This window comes from Chiloscyllium punctatum, chromosome 17 (genome assembly GCF_047496795.1).
Source record: "Chiloscyllium punctatum isolate Juve2018m chromosome 17, sChiPun1.3, whole genome shotgun sequence".
NCBI classification, from domain to species: Eukaryota; Metazoa; Chordata; class Chondrichthyes; order Orectolobiformes; family Hemiscylliidae; genus Chiloscyllium; species Chiloscyllium punctatum.
In genome coordinates, this window is record NC_092755.1 from 45,327,754 (window position 1) to 45,345,361 (window position 17,608).

Below are 17,608 nucleotides of genomic sequence, written 5' to 3' on the forward strand. Positions count from 1 at the left end.
TTGCCAAATGGCTTGTTTATGGGATGCTGCCTCTATTGGTACAGTTGATGATTATAAATTAAATAATACATGGTTACATATTTCAATAGTATTAAAGTTATGCTATTTTTTTTGTGTGTATGCGTTTAGATTGTGTTGTAAGCAAAATGGGACAGCAGGATATCGATAGATTGCAGATTTGGGCAGAGAAATGGCAGGTGGAGTTTAATCTTGACAAATATGAAGTGATGCATTTTGAAAAATCAAATTCTGGTTCAAATCATGCAATAAACGGCAGAATCCTAGGTGCACTGAGATGCAGAGGGATCTGAGATTACAGGATTACATGAGCTGGTCAAATGGGATGATGAGTGACAAATGGAATTTAATCTGGATAAGTGTGAAGTGATGCACTTGGACAGGACAAGCAAGGGAATAAGCAAAGGAATGATGAACAGTAGGACCCTGGGAGGCTCAGAGGAACCTCAGTGTGTTAGTATACTAGGTCATTAAGGCATCAGAACAGGTAGATAAAGTGGTTAAGAAGGAAAATAGGACATATCTTTATCAGTCAAGTCATAGAGTTTCAGAGCAATGAGGTTCTGCTAGAACTGTATAAACATTGGTTAGCTACAGTTAGAGTATTGTGTACAGTTCTGGAATTGACATTGTAGGAGGGTGGAGAGGCTGCAGAAGAGATTTGCCAGGATGTTACCTGGGCTGGATAATGTCTGTTATGAAATGAGATTGGAGAGACTGGGGTTGTTTTCCTTAGAGAGCTTGAGACTGGACGTGGTTGAGAAGTACAAAATTGAGGAGCATTGGCAAGTAGATATCAAAAAGAGACTTTCTCTTTGATGGAGGGGTCAATGAGCAGGGCCATAGACTTGAGATAAGGGGCAGATGGTCTCAAAGAGATGTGAAGAAAAGCATTTACCTGAGAGGGTGGTGGGAATCTGGAACTCATCGCCTTTATAGGTGATAGATTAGGAATCCTCATATAATTTCCAAAATATTGAGATGTGCACTTCCCATACCAAGTCATTCAAAGCTTTGGGCCAAGTGCTAGAAAATGGGATTAGTATAGTTCGGTGGTTGTTTTTGACTGGCATGAATGAGATGGGCCAAAGGGCTTTTTTCTGTGCTGTAGATCTGTATGATGTATGACACCTACCCATTACGAGCAGACATTGCATTCTTCAGGCACATAGTCTCTCAACCAATAGATTACTGTTCATCACTTAAAACGCTGATGCTGAGCCTGCTGTAGTCCATGTGCTAGACATAGACTCACAATGTTGTTAGGGAGGAATATTGTCTCTGGAGTTTGACAGTGAAGAAAAGACGATATATTTCCAAGTCAGGATGGTGAGTGGCTTGGAGGGGAATTTACAGATGGTTGCATTCCTATGTATCTGTTGCCCTTGTTCTTCTTGGTAGAAGTGGCTGCGTATTTGGAAAATGCTTCCTAAGGAGCCTTGGTGAATTTCTGCTGTGCTCGAGCAGCAATTTGAGACACTAAGGAGCACACAAATGGGTCATAGATAGAAGTGATAGAAATGTGGCTACTCCCAAGGTACGGGAAGATAAATCAGTCACCACTGGGCAGGCAGTCAATGCAGGAGGCCCCTGTAACTGCCCCCGATCAGAAAAACTATTCAGTTTTGGATACTGATGAGGGAGAGAGTCCATCAGGTGACAGTAGCAGCAGCAGCCAGAGCAGTGACACCATGGCTGGCCCTGCCGTATGAAGGGAAAGGGGAAAAGCGTAGTAGAGCAATAATAATTGGAGATTCGATAGTCAGGAGTGCAGTTAGGTGCTCTTGTGGCTATGAGAGGGACAGCAAGATGAGTTGCCCCTTTCTTGATGAGAGGGTCATGGAGTGGGTGCAGGGCATCGTGAAACAGAATGGTATACAGACAGAAGTCATTGTCCATATTGGTATATAGGTCGGAAGAGTGACAAGATCCAGCAACAACAATTCAGGGAGCTAGGTAGTAAACTAAAAAGCATCACCTCTCAGGTAATAATCTCAGAATTAATCAATCTCCGTGCCACATGCTACTGAGGCTAGGAACAGAGACAGAGTACAATTGGATACATGGCTAAAGAGCTGGTGTTGTGGGGAGGGCTTCGGATATGGGGATCATTGGGATATCTTCCAGGGAAGGTGGGAGCTGGAGAAGAAGGGTGAGTTGTACTTAAACTGGAGGGGCACCAATATTCTGTCAGGGAGCTTTGATAGTGCCACTCAGGAAGGTAACTTAGTGCCGGTGGTTGGGGGTGGGGGGGGGGGGGGGGGGGGGGTGATTTGGCCGGGGGGGGGGGGGGTCGGTGGAATCGAACCGGCAGGTCAGTAAATATAGAGACTGAAGTATAGCTTCAAACTATCGCTAAGAGGAAGAACGGTCAGGGAGAGGTTGCAGAGCTCAATGAAACTGGAGGCTTGAACTGTATTAGCTTCAATGTAAGAATTATAACAAGCAAGATGGATGAAATTAGAGTCTGAATTAATGCATACAGTTATGATATTGTTGATTCAGAAGGAGGGACAGGATTGGCAGCTTAATGTTCTCAGATATTGAAGTTTTAGTTGAGATTCAGTAGGAAGCAAAAGAAATAGGGACGTTGAGTTACTGATAAAGAAGTATGCTGCAGCTATGATGAGGGAGGATACCCTGGAGGGACTTTGCATCAAGGCACAATGGATAGAGCTCAGGAATAGGAAGGGTGCAATCACAATGTTGGGATTGAACTACAGACCTCCCAGCTGTAAGCAAGAGATAGAGGTATATGGCTATAAGTTGGGAGATGGGAGTGTGCAGCAGGACATAGATGTCCTTGCGCACCTGTCGCTGAAGGTAAGCATGTGGGTGCAGCAGGCGGTAAAGAAGGCATTTGTTGGCCTTCGATGTGAGAGGTTTCGAGTACAGGAGCAGGGATGTGTTGTTGCAGTTATGCAGGGCCTTGGCGAGGCCACACCTAGAGTACTGTATGCAGGTTTGGTCTCTCCCTTTCTGAGGAAGGATGCTCTTGTTCTCGAGGGAAGGCAGCAAAGGTCTACCAGGCTGATTCCGGGACTTACATATGAGGAGAGACTGATTACATTCGGATTGTTTTTGCTGGAGTTCAGATAGGTCAGGGGGAATCTCATAGAGATCTATAAATTCGAACGGGACTGGGTGGGGTAGATACAGAGAGGATGTTCCTGATGGTGAGTATGTCCAGGACCAGGAGTCACAGTCTGTGGATTCGGGGGTAGACTATTTAGGATGGAGATGAGGAGACATTACTTCACCCAGAGAGTGGTGAGCCTATGGAATTCATTACCACAGGAAGTACTGTATATACTCATGTATAGGTTGAACTTTGAAGACTTTTTAAAGCTGAAGTTAGGGGGTCGACTTATATATGAGGTATTGTTTTCAAGAGGCTGAAATTCATGCTGCAGTTCGAAATACTGTATTATTAGAGGAATTCGATTTGATTGCAAAATTAATCCTGGGTAAAGAAGCATCCTAAATACTTATTGAATCCTAACTATCATTTTTCCCCCAATAATGTTCCTTTCAAATAGTTTGGCATGTTTTATTCCATTAAAGGTGAAATATAAAGTTGAATCAACAGAGTTAGAGACGATAATGCATAGCATTTTCCACTGCCTTCCAGGCTCTAAACCAGGCTCTATTTCCCTCTAATTTTATATGATAATGTAGTAACTTGCCATTTTTAAAGTTTATAAGTACTGATAGACTTAGTACCAGTCTGAATGAATGCATGAATCAAAACATGCTGCCGTAAATCAAGTGCAGTAAGTAGAGTTATGAACGAATGAATAGAGATGCGATATAGTAGAGTTACCAGTATGAATGAATGAATGAGATTTCGTTTAAGTGGGTTAATGGGAACATTGACTTATTTTCTTCATTAAGCAGATATTTTCTGAAAAAGCTATGAAATTTCAGCAGAATAGGTTAATGGGAACATGCAGTTTCCTTTGTAAGAGGTTTATAATGTGATATGATAGGGTTGACTTATACACGAGTCATATGGAAAATGCAAGATTTTTTGGCAAAAATAAGAGGTCAACTTATACATGAGATCGGCTTATACAATAGCATATATGGTAGTTGTTGCCAAAGCATTGAGTGTATTCAATAGGCAGCTAGATATAGCATTTGGGGCGAATGGAATCAAAGGTTGTGGTGTTAAGTAGGATTAGGCTATTGAGTTGGATGATCAGCCATGATTGCGCTGAATGGCAGAGCAGGTTTAAAGGGCTGAATGGCCTTCTCCTGCTCCTATGTCTATGTTTTGGTGTTACTATGAAGAGATATGTAATCAGATTCTGGAAAAATGTGTGCAATGATTGTAATGAGATCAGCCAGGTGGACCAGATAGAATATGAGTTCCCTGATTGGGACAGTAAACCTGGTCCAATCAGGGAGCCCTGGCTGACATATATAAACAGGAGATTCAGAGTCTCCTCAGTTTAGGGGACTGACTCTGTGCTGGCTGGTGTTACAGTCAGTATGTTATTGTTAGTTTCTGTTTCCTTTTTTTTGGAGGGGGAGACCTGATTCCTGACCTGGCTGAATTATTTAGCCAGTTTGTTAACTGGCATTCCTTTAGTGAGGACTGATTGTTAAACTCCTGATGCACATAATGTGTTTCAGGTGTAACTCAGTTCTCATCAGGGGAGTGTTGTTTCACTGGCTGGTTACAGCCTGTGTTACTCTTTTCTCTTCTTTTACTTTTTGAGGAAAGTAAAATGTTAATTTTGTGGTAGGGCTTAGCCCTTGGACTCTAGTTTCCTTTGTTTTTTTTGAATGTGTCTTCACTGTTTTTGGTGTTTGGACTGAGCCCTGTGGAAGACATACATTTTACCAGAGGAGCTGTTCCTGTGGGGAGGCCTAGCCCTGGGACTGGGGCTCTGAGGATTGAACACCTGTATGTGTGTTGGGTGGTGAGCACTTGCTGTATCCTGGAGTTTGGGAGAAGACCTTTCCTTCAGGAGTTGACCAAGCCCCCTGTGAGTTAACTGCACCTGTACTATGTACTGTGTTCCTGTGAGTGGGCCTGGTTTTCCAAGGCTGGGCCAGGACTCCATGGCAACTGAACACCTGTGCGCTGTGGGGTGTGCATTTGCTGCCTTCAGGAGTGGACTCTGCAGTTTGGAATGGACTCCATTTTGGACCATGCACCTCAAAAACTGGAGTGGGCTCCATTCCTGGGAATGGACTGTATATTTTGAAGAGTGTATTTGGACTGTGTACCAAAAAGGACTCTTTTCTTTTGGTAATTAACTGTATTGTTGTTTGTTGGGTCTATCACTTGCACTGTCTTGTGTCCCTGGGTCTGGCAGGCCTTACTGTCAGCTGGGAGGCTCATGGGTGGTCCTGAAAGCTGTCACCCCAAGAGCCGGAGGTTGGATAGGCCATCCTGTTAACCTGAAGGTTGGTAGGCTGTCCCGAAAGCCGGAGGGTGGGTAGGCCACCCTGATGCCAGTCGCCCCAAGAGCCAGAAGGTGGGTAGGCCGTTCTGAGCGCTGTCGTCCCGAAAAGGGATAATCGGGGCAGGCAGTCTTAGAGGTGGTCGAAAGGTGTGTCAGAGCAGCCGAGAGCCAGAAGGCACGTAGGGGTGGGCTGAGATCCGGAAGGCTTGTGGGCTACCCTGCACGCTGTCGTCCCAGGGAAGGGAACGGGCTGTCCTAGAGGTGGCCGGAAGGTGTGCCAGGATAGTCCACTGGCGGGATGGGCACATCGGGGTCGGTGAGAGCCCAATGGTACACAGGGGCAGACCGAGAGCTAGAAGGCGGGTAACTGTCCTCAGCGTTGTCACCCCATGCAGGCACCCGGGCGGGCTGCCCCAGAGGTGGTTGAAAGGTGTGTCAGGGTGGACCGTGAACTGGAAGGGGCATGGAGTGGACCGAGAGCCAGAAGGTGTGTAGGGGCGGGCTGCCTTAGAGTGGCTGGAAGGTGAGAGGGGCAGGGGGCTTGCTGGGTCTGTATTGTCTGCACTTTTTTTATGTAACTGGATTGTCTGATGTATAAAGGTCATTGTTGCTGTCTTTTTATATTTGAAACAGGGATTTGTGGTTTGTCCTCAATTCCCTGTAAACTGGTTGAACGGTAGGGTTTGGGGCCTAGCTTTGCTGCTCCTCTTCCTTGTAAAATTGCTGTTGTATACAGCTGTAAATGTTAACTGTTTTTCTGTAACCTCTTTTGTAATTGTTTAATAAAAAAAACAGGAGTGTCAGAGGGTCTCTTCGCTCTGAGAGCTGGCTCTCAGGAAGTCGGACCAAAGTCAAGTACTATATATGTGTGAATAAAGGGTGACTTGGTGATGGGATACCGGCCTCTGTGGAGCTATTTCAATGCGAACATAACAGGGTTGCTGTGGTGTGTGATTTTAACTTCCCCCATATTGACTGGGACTCCCTTAATGACAGGGGTTTGGATAGAGAGCAATTTGCTCGGTGTATCCAGGGGTTTGTTTGAAACAATATGTGAAAGTTCAACAAGAGAGGGTGTCACACTGGACCTGCTATTGGGAAAAGATCCTGGCCAGGCATTCAAAGTTTTATTTTGGGAATAGTGACCATAATTCCATAGGTTTTCAGATACTTATGAATAAGGACAAGAATGGACCTTGGATGAAGGTGTTAAACTGCAGTTAAACTATGACCAAAATAGGCAAGAATTGGAGAATGTGGACTCAGAGCACCTGTCTGAGGGAAAATCCACATCTGTCATGTGGGAGTCTCAAAGATCATTTGATTAGAGTGCAGGACAGACATGTTCCTGTGAAAATGAAGAACAAGAATAGCAGGATTCAGGAATCTTGGATGATAGAGAAAATTATCAGTTTAGTCAAAACAAAAGCATACCTATGGTCTAGGCAACTGAAAATAAAGTTCTTGAAGATCATGGAGGAAGTAGGGAGCAGCTCACACAGGGAGCTAGGAGGGTTGAAAGGGGATATGAAAAGCCCTTAGCTAGCTGGGTTAAGGAGATTCCCAAGGCACTTTACACATATATATTAGGAGCGAGAGGGTAGGTAGGGAAAGAATAGGCCCACTCGAGGATAAAGGAGGGAGGAAATGGGTGAGATCCTCAATGAGTACTTTAACGTTGGTATTCACCAAAGACGGGGACATGAGGGATGCTCTGGTTAGAGATCAGTGTGTGAATACCATTGGACGGGTCGACATACTGAAGGAGGAAGTGTTGGGTGCTTGAAATGTATTAAACTCGACCAGTCCCCAAGGTCAGATGGGTTCTATCCCGGGATACTGTGGGAAGCAAGGGAAGAAATAGCTGCGGCCTTAACAGATATCTTTGCATCCTCTTTGGCCTCAGGCAAGATTCCAGAGGACTGGAGAATTATCAATGCTATTCTTTTGTTTAAGAAGGAAAACAGAGATCATCCAGGTAATTACAAGCCGGTGGTGGGGAAGTTGTTGGAGAAAATACCGAGAGACAGGATTTTTCGCATTTGGAAGCAAGTGGATTTGTTATTAATAGGCAACATGGGTTTGTTTGGGGAAGGTCATGTCTCCCCATCATGGTTGAGCTTCTTGAGGAGCTGACAAGAATGATTGATGAGGGGAGGGCAGTGGATGTTGTCTACATGGACTGTGGTAAGGCATTTGATAACGTAGCTCCTGATAGATTGGTACAAAAAATAGAGTCTCATTGGATCCGGGGTAGGCCGTCTAAATGGATTCAAAACTGACTTGGTCATGGAAGGCAGAGAGTAGCAGTGGAAGGGTGTTTTTCAGAATGGAGATCAGTAACTAGTGATGTTCCGCAGGAATCAGTGCTGGGACATTTGTTGTTTGTAATATATGTTAAAAGTCTGGAGAAAATGATAAGGTCCTAGGGAGTGTTGCTGAACAAAGAGACCTTGGAGTGCAGGTTCATAGCTCCTTGAAAGTGGAGTTGCAGGTAGATAGGATAGTGAAGAAGGCGTTTGGTATGCTTTCCTTTATTGGTCAGAGTATTGAGTACAGGAGTTGGGAGGTCATGTTGCGGCTGTACAGGTCATTGGTTAGGCCACTGTTGGAATGGAGTGTGCAATTCTGGTCTCCTTCTTCCTATTGGAAAGATGTTGTGAAATTTGAAAGGATTCAGAAAAGATTTACAAGGGTGTTGCCTGGGTTGGAGGGTTTGAGATACAGGGAGAGGCTGAACAGGCTAGGGCTGTTTTCCCTGGAGCGTCGGAGGCTGAGGGGTGACCTTATAGAGGTTTACAAAAGTATGAGTGGCATGGATAGGATAAATAGACAAAGTCTTTTCCCTGGGGTCGGGGAGTCCAGAACTAGAGGGCATAGGTTTAGGGTGAGAGGGGAAAGATATAAAAGAGACCTAAGGGGCAACTTTTTCACACAAAGGGTGGTATGTGTATGGAATGAGCTGCCAGAGGAAGTGGTGGAGTCTGGTACAATTGCAACATTTAAGAGGCATCTGGATGGGTATATGAATAGGAAGGGTTTGGAGGGATATGGGCCAGGTGCTGGCAGGTGGGACTAGATTGGGTTGGGATATCTGGTCGGCATGGATGGGTTGGGCCGAAGGGTCTGTTTCCATGCTGTACATCTCTACAACTCTAAAAATGGAGATGGTCTGATTGGTAATGTTGCAGATGACACCAAAATTGGAGGATTTGCAGATAGTTAGGAGGATTGTCAAAGGTTACAGTGGGATATAGATAGATTCCAGATTTGGCAGAAAAATGGTACTGGAGCGTAATCCAGACAAATGCAAGGTGACGCGCTTTGGAAGACCAAATTCAAGTATAAGTAATAGAATAAATAGCAGAACCTTTAGGAGAGTTGACATACAGAGGGATCTGGGTGTATAGGTCCACAGTTCCATGAGAGTAGCAACACAGGTGGATAAGGTGGTCAAGAAGACATACAGCACACTTGCCTTCATCAGCTGGGGCATCAAATATAAAAATTGGCAAGCTATGTTAGGCTGTATAAAAATTTAGTTAGGCCGCATTTGGAATATTGCATGCAGTTCTGGTCGCCACACAATAAGAAGGTTGTGGATCTTTTGGTGAGGTTGCAGTGAAGTTTTGCCAAGCTGTTGCTTGGTCTGGAGGGTTTTAGTTATGAGGAGAGGTAGAAGAGACAGAGGTCGAGGGGCAACCTGATTAGAGGTCAACAGAATTATGAGAGGCATAGATGGGATGTATATATTCAGATAGTTTTTCCCCAGGGTGGAAAGGTCAACTACAAGAGGGCACAGCTTCAAAGTGAGAGGAAGTAGGTTTGGGGGAGAAGTGGGGGGAACATCTTTAACACAGAGGGTGGCGAGTGCATGGAACAAAGTGCCAGTAGAGGTAGTGGAAGCAGACACCTTAGGTGTATTTTGATAGACACATGAATGAGAGGCGAACAGAGGGATAGAAACTGTATATGGGCAATAAGTAGCGAGTCTAAATAAGGATAAGGAATAGGTGCAATCCTGGTGGGCTAAAGAGCCTTTCCTATGCTGTGTTGTATTGTATTATATTGTACTGTATGAATTGCTGGAGAAACTCAGCAGATCTGGCAAAATCTGTGGAGAAAAATAAGGAGGAAAATAAATGTTTTGTAATGCAAGGATTTTTTTTGACTCAAACTCCTGCTTTTGCTCTAACACCTCTCGTAATCAGCCTCAAGGAAAGTAACTGGGGAGGTAACGTGATGGATATCGGTGCAAACCCCTGTGCCTGCCCCCATTGCAATTTTAAAACTCCGGTCCATGGTGAGTATTTGAAGACTGTGCAAGAAAAAGGTGCAACTAACAGAGCCAAAGACATCAACTTTTTTTTTGCAAAATGAGGTCATAAATATACCAGAAACTGAAATGGTGCTGGGCAATATTTGTGATAAGTAAGTTTAATATGCAAATGTGAATCACTCAGCAGCAAGTGAGTTTAACCCACAGAGAAATTTCATTGAACATATTGATGATGTATCAGTTACTAGTTCACTAATGTCATGTGGTGACAAAGTACTCAATACTTGCAGAAAATACAGAAATTTATAGATAAAATTCTTTATTGAATGTAAATAAGATACAAATGTTCATAATCCAAACTGGAATTATATACAAAAAAATCTATTAACACTCTGGTCAGTCTTAAACAATAACAAAAGCAGCACTGATACTTACAGCAGTATTGGGTGATTAGATGTCACAGTAACAATTCAGACTGAATAAATCACAGGAATAGTAAATGTCTATACAGTCTCAGCAATGAAATGTGTGTGTGAGAAAATTAATAACAAACACTTCAACTGTAACAAAAAATCTTTTTTAAACTCACATTGAACCCTTGTCACAAAATAGTTCAGAATCTTTGATTTCTGCTTCTGGTAAGCATTTCATTGCACATAACTATGTATTTTGACACTTAATGAGACAGTGTGTAATATCCATTTGATTTGTGTGTAGAATCATACAAACAAATGACCCTGTGGGAGGCTGGATACTATTGCCAGAAGATGTTTGCCATCATCGTTAGAAAATTATCTGACAGAGCATTGTTAACGTTCAAATCAGGTGCAAGATTCCTATTGTGTAAAACAAAACACCCCGTGGTCCTGCTTTGATTGCTTTTCCCTTTAAAGCAAAGCAGTGGAAATGTTTGAGATGAATTGGCTTATTCGAGAAGGGAAACATTGGATTTTAGAAAATCTCACCCAGTAGTTTTTTTATACTGAAAGGATAATCGGGTCAGGAGCCAGCAACTCTTTGGTGAAAATACTTGACAGATTCTGTTGGTCTGGACCATTAACTCTGTTTCTGTCTCCACAAATACTGCTGGACCTGTTGAATATTTCCAACATTTTGTGTTTTTATTTCAAATTTTCAGCATCTGCAATGTTTTAGTCTTGTATTAGCAGCTCCTTCAGAAAGAAAATGATAAAATTTCTGCAGTACAAATAGAATATTTTCACGCTTGAATGTGGTGATAATACTGGAACCATTATAGTTTATACCGTGGGCTAGTCACATTGGCAATCATAATGACAACAAAACAGTCAACATTTGACACCTCCGAAAGCGACAGCAACATTTCAGGTCTGACATTTGCAGTTAGATGTAGAATGGAGAAATTGCTGTCAACGATTCTGTACTTCCCCATAAAGTATGCAGCTAATGTCCTCCTAAACCACAACCAAGTAGAAAATGCGAAATAATTAGCTGCATCTTACCATTCCAGTAAAGTTCTTGCTGTGTCTTGTTGAGGAAGGAGTAACTGGTGTAACAGTGTAAAGTTACAGAATTAATGCTGAACAGAGTCATGGGTGTGGGAAGAAGTTTAAATCACTGCAGACCATTTAGAGGAGATATCAGCTTTTTACTCAATTGTCTAGATCTGAAACGCCCAAATGGAAAAGGTAGTTGAAAAGATACTCGAGTTAAATGAAGGAATTATGAGGCAAAAAAGGTTCTGACTGTGATTGCCTTTAAAGAATAAAAGAAGGAAAATGGACTGAAATGGTCACATTGGATGCAAGCTTCTATAAGTACCAGTTAAGTAACCAGGCGTAGTAACAGCTTGGTAAAAAATAAATTGGCAGCACATAATCCCCATGTTTGTGTGGGTTTCCTTCCAAAGTCCAAAGATGTGTAGGTTAGGAGGATAGGCCTTGGTACATTGCCCATGTGCAGGCTCGGTGAATTTGCCCTGGGAAATGCAGAGCTCCAGGGATAACGTAGGGAGATGGGTCTGGATGACTCATCGGCAAGTTGGTATGGACTCGATAGACAGAATGGCCTACTTCCACATTGTAAGGGTTCTATGACTTCTTGATGTATCCATAACGTAGACCATTATATGTTTGAGATATTTTATAGTATGACCACTAGAGGGTGTCAAATCCACACAAATCTCAAAGAGGTGACTGACATCTGAGCCCTGAGTGAAGGATTACTTCCACAGAGCATTCTCCATTGTCGAAACCCTACATTTGCCCCATCCACACATCAAGTCTCAGCTTCCCAGCAGAGAAAGTACACTTAATAAGTAATCTGATCAAAGTTGAGGGCTAATTTCATAGAACATAGAACATTACAGCGCAGTTCAACTCCTTCAGCCCTCGATGTTGCACTGCCCTGTGGAACTAATCTGAAGCCCATTCAATGGAGTGAAAGCCTCTGTCTGCTGTTAAAGTGCTATGAGTCAAAAAGTGTGGTGCTGGAAAAGCACAGCTGGTCAGGCAGCATCCAAGGAGCAGGAGAGTTGATGTTTCAATGAAGAGCTAATGCTCAAAACGTCGACTCTCCTGCTCCTCGGATGCTGCCTGACCGGCTGGGCTTTTCTCCCACCACACCTTTTGACTCTGATCTCCAGCATCTGCAGTCCTCACTTTCTCCCTGTTGAAGTGCTATGTCATTTAGTTTGGCTAGTTTCCAACAAACTTCGAGTGGGTATGAGCTCTCTGCACAAAAACCACTTGTCTAACTGGCAGTGGTATTGATGAAAATAGGAAGGTAGCTGGTATGGGCAATGAACCATATTTCACTTATTCAGTAAAAGCAGGGTTAGTCTTGGGACAGGTCTGATCTGACAATGTCAAAAGAGTTTATTCTCCATCCTGTTTTTGATCATAGACTGCCCAATGCATTTGTCAAATGGAATATTTCATTCCAGTTTAAAACTCATTACCATAATAGGCATGCAAAAAGAAAATTACAGCTTGCGTTTGAATCTGAACAATGCTGATTTCAACATTTGAAACTCAATGTTTGCATTGACCCATCCACAGTGACTACATCAAGGAAAGTAAAGGTTTTATATTCCTCAGGGCCCTGACAGTCAGGAATTCTGTTCCCTCACTGCCACACCCACCAAAAAGCTGGTAAAGCCCAGCAGGTATTTTGTGTTTGGTTGGGTAGTAATTGGCTCAGATTGAGATTTTGTTCCTATCTCGGGATGGATTCCTGTCTTGCAGAGCCACCCATCATCCTCAGTGGTTGGCAGCTCTGTAGTCCCAGCAGTGGTCACAACCTGATACTGAGGAGGAGCAAATGAAGGCTGGGGAGTCCCATAACTCCAGCCCTAGAGAGGGGCGGGTGGGGAGGTTTAAAGAGGATGGATATCACCCATAAGAGTTGCCGCTGAGGTACATAACAGGCTTCAAAAGTAGGCTCTGCTCCATTTGTCTCCTTGCTTAAGTAAAGGTAGGCACTGAAAGCTGTAGAGGTGCCCACTCCTGTGGAGCCAGGCAGGTAAAATATTGGTAGGAGGAAGACCGAGCACTCAACTGGTCTTTCATTGGGAGACAGGTTGGATGCAGACAGTAGGCAGCCCTCACTACATTGTACTGGGCCAACCCATCTCTACCAATTCCAAACACCCAGTGCTGGATCATTCAAATCCAACCTATGAGAAAGCCTTTGTGACATGCAGATTAGTCATACACAAACTCATCAATCGAAGCATCAGAGTAGACTAATTGACATTAGATTATCACAGATCATACTGGTTAAATCCAAATTGACCACTTCAGTTGGATTCCAATCCCACCAATAATTGCTGATTTTAGAGAGGTAACATTATTGCAGTTACATAGTAAACTCAGCTTCGACCTCTCTTAACAATCTACAACGTAATGCAGTCCTGGCATCCAGACACCCGGTTCAATCTAGCCCAAGAGGTTAGTCTGCTCCGGTTTAAGGGGTAACTCCAGTGTTAATCCAGAGCTTCACAGTATCATCCTACAGTTGTTCCCATAATTACCTTACACTGAGTGCATGTACTTAATAGAAAAATACTACGAGATGGATTTGGTTGTTTTAAGATTGACAAATCTCTTCCCTCCCAATAAAATATGCTTCATTCCAACTGTGGTTTTAATATGTAACTAGGATCGTTAAAGGAAGCAGGTCCTATTAATATGCACTACTTTAAAGCTAAATATGTAATACACAAAGTAACTGAGTGTCAATCTCTGACTAACTTACATTGCACTCTGATTTGTGATGTAGGACAACCCTGGTCCCATCTTTTTCAACAACTTCCTTCTAATTTACCAATTAAGAATTCAGCTTGGTTCATTTCAGACTCATTGTCCAAAAAGCTCAGGATTCACTAGGCGGTCTGATTACCAGATGATCAATGTTGCACGTTTCTGAGCAAGTTGAGATTTTATCTTACTGACCAAATGGTAGATGCAGTCTCGCTTTCCCACACTGTCTGGCACAGATGCTAGGATAGAAAGTCAAACACTACATCTTTGTTGTCAGTGGAAGTCTTCAGCTTTATCTGAGGTGACCTCCAGACCTGAAGTGCTAGTAGCCAGCAGATTTTCCAAATTTCCTGTCATCTGACACTGCTTCGATGCAGACTTGATCTTTAAATATTCCTTGAATAACAGATGGCAGCTTAATCCCAGAGTCACTGACATTATGGCTTTTCTCCTTCAATGCTTCAATGACAGTCTGCCCAGTAAAATAAACAAACATTTTAAATAACAACGCAAAAGCCTTATTTTCGGATCATTTGTTCTTGGCAAAAGGGATTCCTGGCACATTGGGAAACTTGCACACACGGGGGACAGGGGAATGTATTTCACTCACATTGTGTGGGAATAACATGGTTGTGAGGATGGGGATTTAAGATGCAGCAGGACTGTCATTATGAGGGACAATCTACAGCCCTTAGGGGTGGGGAAGGGGATGGTTGCACATCCTCTATTCTGAGTCTAAGATGAACTTGACTCCAAGGCCAAGACCCTATCCATCATGTTGACTGTGAAATGTCTCCCCAAAATTACAAGTCTGGCCATCGATTACATCTTTTTCAAAATTTGAAGGGGCAGGTTTTGGGACAGTCCTCGGTTAATGCATGTGAGGTTGACATTAAAATGTCTACATTGAAATCCCAAACTTAGATATTCCTGCTGTTTGGAATCTGTGTGCACAGATCAAACTGTTTTGGTGCAGGTCTGTTTCATTTAAAGTTAAAAATCACACAACACCAGGTTATAGTCCAACAGGTGGTGAAGGAGTGTCGCTCCGAAAGCTAGTGCTTCCAAATAAACCTGTTGGACTATAACCTGGTGTTGTGTGGTTTTTAACTTTGTACACCCCAGTTCAACACCGGCATCTCCAAATCATATTTCATCTAATTTATTTTGGACAGCCAGGTGCAGTGAAATATATCCATTATCATGTTTAGAATTTGGATTTTAAAATAAAGGCAGATAGATTTTAATTAGTTCTGGAAAGGTTTGTTTTTACAAAGGTCAGAAAGTCAATTTGTAATAGCGATCTAAATAAATCTAAAAAGGCATATGACTTCAGCCAAGTGCCTAACAGACCCCTCTAGTGTTAATGGTTGAATGCTTATACTCTTGGATTTGTTACTGTCAAAGTAAGCACATTATATAAATTATTTGAATGTGAGGTATGTGAGGAGGTATGGTTAGTAAGTTTACAGATGGCACCAAACTTGGTGATGTAGTGCTTTAATATAGAGCGATAAACATGTACAGCGTAGAAATAGATCCTTTGGTCCAACACATCCATGCCAACCAAATATTCTACATTATTCTATTCCCATTTGGCCTATATCCCTCTAAACCCTTCCTACTAATATATCCATCCAGGTGCAAAGAAAGTTACCTCAGAAGACAACAGGACCTTGGTCAGATGGGCTAATGGGCTGAGGAGTGGCAGATAGATTTTAAATTGGATAAATGTGAGGGGCTGCATTCTGTAGAGCAAAATCAAGGCAGGACTCATACATTTAATGGTAAGGTCCTGGTGAGTGTTGCTGAATAAAGAGACGTTGGAATGCAGGTTCATAGTTTCTTGAAAGTGGAGTCGCAGGTAGCCGGGGTAGTGAAGAAGGCATTTGCCTTTATTGGTCGTTGCATTGAGATATGAATTGTGAGGTCATGGTGTGTCTTGACAGGACATTGGTCAGGCCACTTTTGGAATACTGGTCTCTCTGCTATAGGAAAAATGAAAGGGCTCTGAAAAGGTTGACAAGGATGTTGCCAGGGTTGGTGGGTTTGAGCTACAGGGAGAGGCTGAGGCTATTTTCCCTTGAGAGTCACGGATGAGGGGTGACCTTATAGAAGTTTATAAAATCATGAGGGGCATATATAGGTGAGCCTAAAACTAGAGGGCAAAGGTTTAAGGTGAGATGGGAAAGATTGAAAAGAGATCTATGTGGCAGAGGGCGGTACGTGTATGGAATGAGCTGTCAGAGGAAATGGTGGAGGTCGGTACAATTACAACATTTAGAGGCATCTGGATGGGTATGAATACGAAGGGCTTGGAGGGATACGGGCCGGGTGCTGACAAATGAGGCTACATTCATGTAGAATTTCTGGTCAACACGGATAAGTTAGATCGAAGGTCTGTTTCCACATTGTACATCTCTATGATTCTACAGTAAAGCAATTTGTTTTGTTTCAACTATAGAACAGGAGGCTCAAAGTTCTTTCAGACGAATCCAGAGTTCAATTCAGAAGATAAAGCGGTTTCACCTCACTAGAGAGCCAAGGATTTCCCCCAGTTCAGTTCAGAGGAAGCAGCCACCTCAGCTGGAGTAGCTTCCATCCTGTGGAGCTTTCAAACCGGGAGAGTTTGGATAAAAATCCTCAAATTGAGAAAGTTTAGGCCATCAGAATTGTGAGAGTTCATGCCATCAAACTGGGAAAGGAATTGTTTAAAAAAGGATGTTTCTGTGGCCCTAAGGAAAAGAAACTTGAAAATGTCAATTAAATAAACATTTTAAAAGCTGGGATATTTCTCTGGGAACAAGGATGGCATTGGGAAACAAGCTGAAACTTTATTTTCATGCATGCATTAAGATTTTTTGAACTGTTATATGTATGATGTAGAGGTGCCGGTGTTGGACTGGGTTGGACAAAGTTAAAAATCACACAACACCAGTCATAGTCCAACAGGTTTATTTGGAAGCACTAGCTTTTGGAGCGCTGCTCCTTCATCACGTAGATGTAGAATGGGATAAGACACAGAAATTATAGCAAAAGGTCGCAGTGTCATACAACTGAAATAATGTATTGAGCAAACTTAGATTGCTGTGACATCTTTAATCTTTTAGAATGGGCTGCAGGTATCAGTTCATTAATGTGTAAATCCTAGAACTTCTTTTGAATCACTTTCTCGAGATAACTTAAGGTTTTATTAAAAAAGGTGACATCTCAGTTCAGACAATGCATTAACAGCATGAGGTTAAAGTCTGTCTGTATCCCAGTCTTGAGTCAGACTGGGTTTATTTCCAAAGTGGAATTTACAAACTGTTACATGGATTGACTGCCTGCAAATTGTGCGCCTTTTGAGCAAAATAAAATGGGTCTGCATATATAATCCTGCAAATGCAAATTCACCCCATAGATTTATATGTGTGTCATGTGCGCACATGTAAGTCTAATGAATTAACGGCACAAATACAGATTAATGGGTATGATCTTACAGCCATTACATAGAAATGGTTAAAAGGAGATCAGAGCTAGGAACAAAGTAATCTGGAGTTTTTGACTTTTAGAGAGGCCAGGCAGAATGCGAAGGGTGGTGGGCAGCATTGTTTGTACGGGATGAAACAAATATGATAACAAGAAATGATTTTGAATCAAAACGTGTAGAA

The 17,608-nt window shown here is 42.7% G+C and overlaps 1 protein-coding gene across 1 annotated transcript in view; it reads right to left on the minus strand.

Annotated features, from left to right (window-relative positions):
* Positions 1-12,257: 12,257 nt before the first annotated feature.
* The window catches only part of LOC140487785 (glutathione hydrolase 5 proenzyme-like), an 85,019-nt gene continuing 79,668 nt past the window's right edge, over positions 12,258-17,608 (minus strand). The window contains exon 12 of the mRNA XM_072587040.1: positions 12,258-14,427. Coding sequence (XP_072443141.1) covers positions 14,278-14,427 — 150 coding nt within the window. The 3' untranslated portion in view covers positions 12,258-14,277. The remainder of the gene's footprint in view (positions 14,428-17,608) is intronic.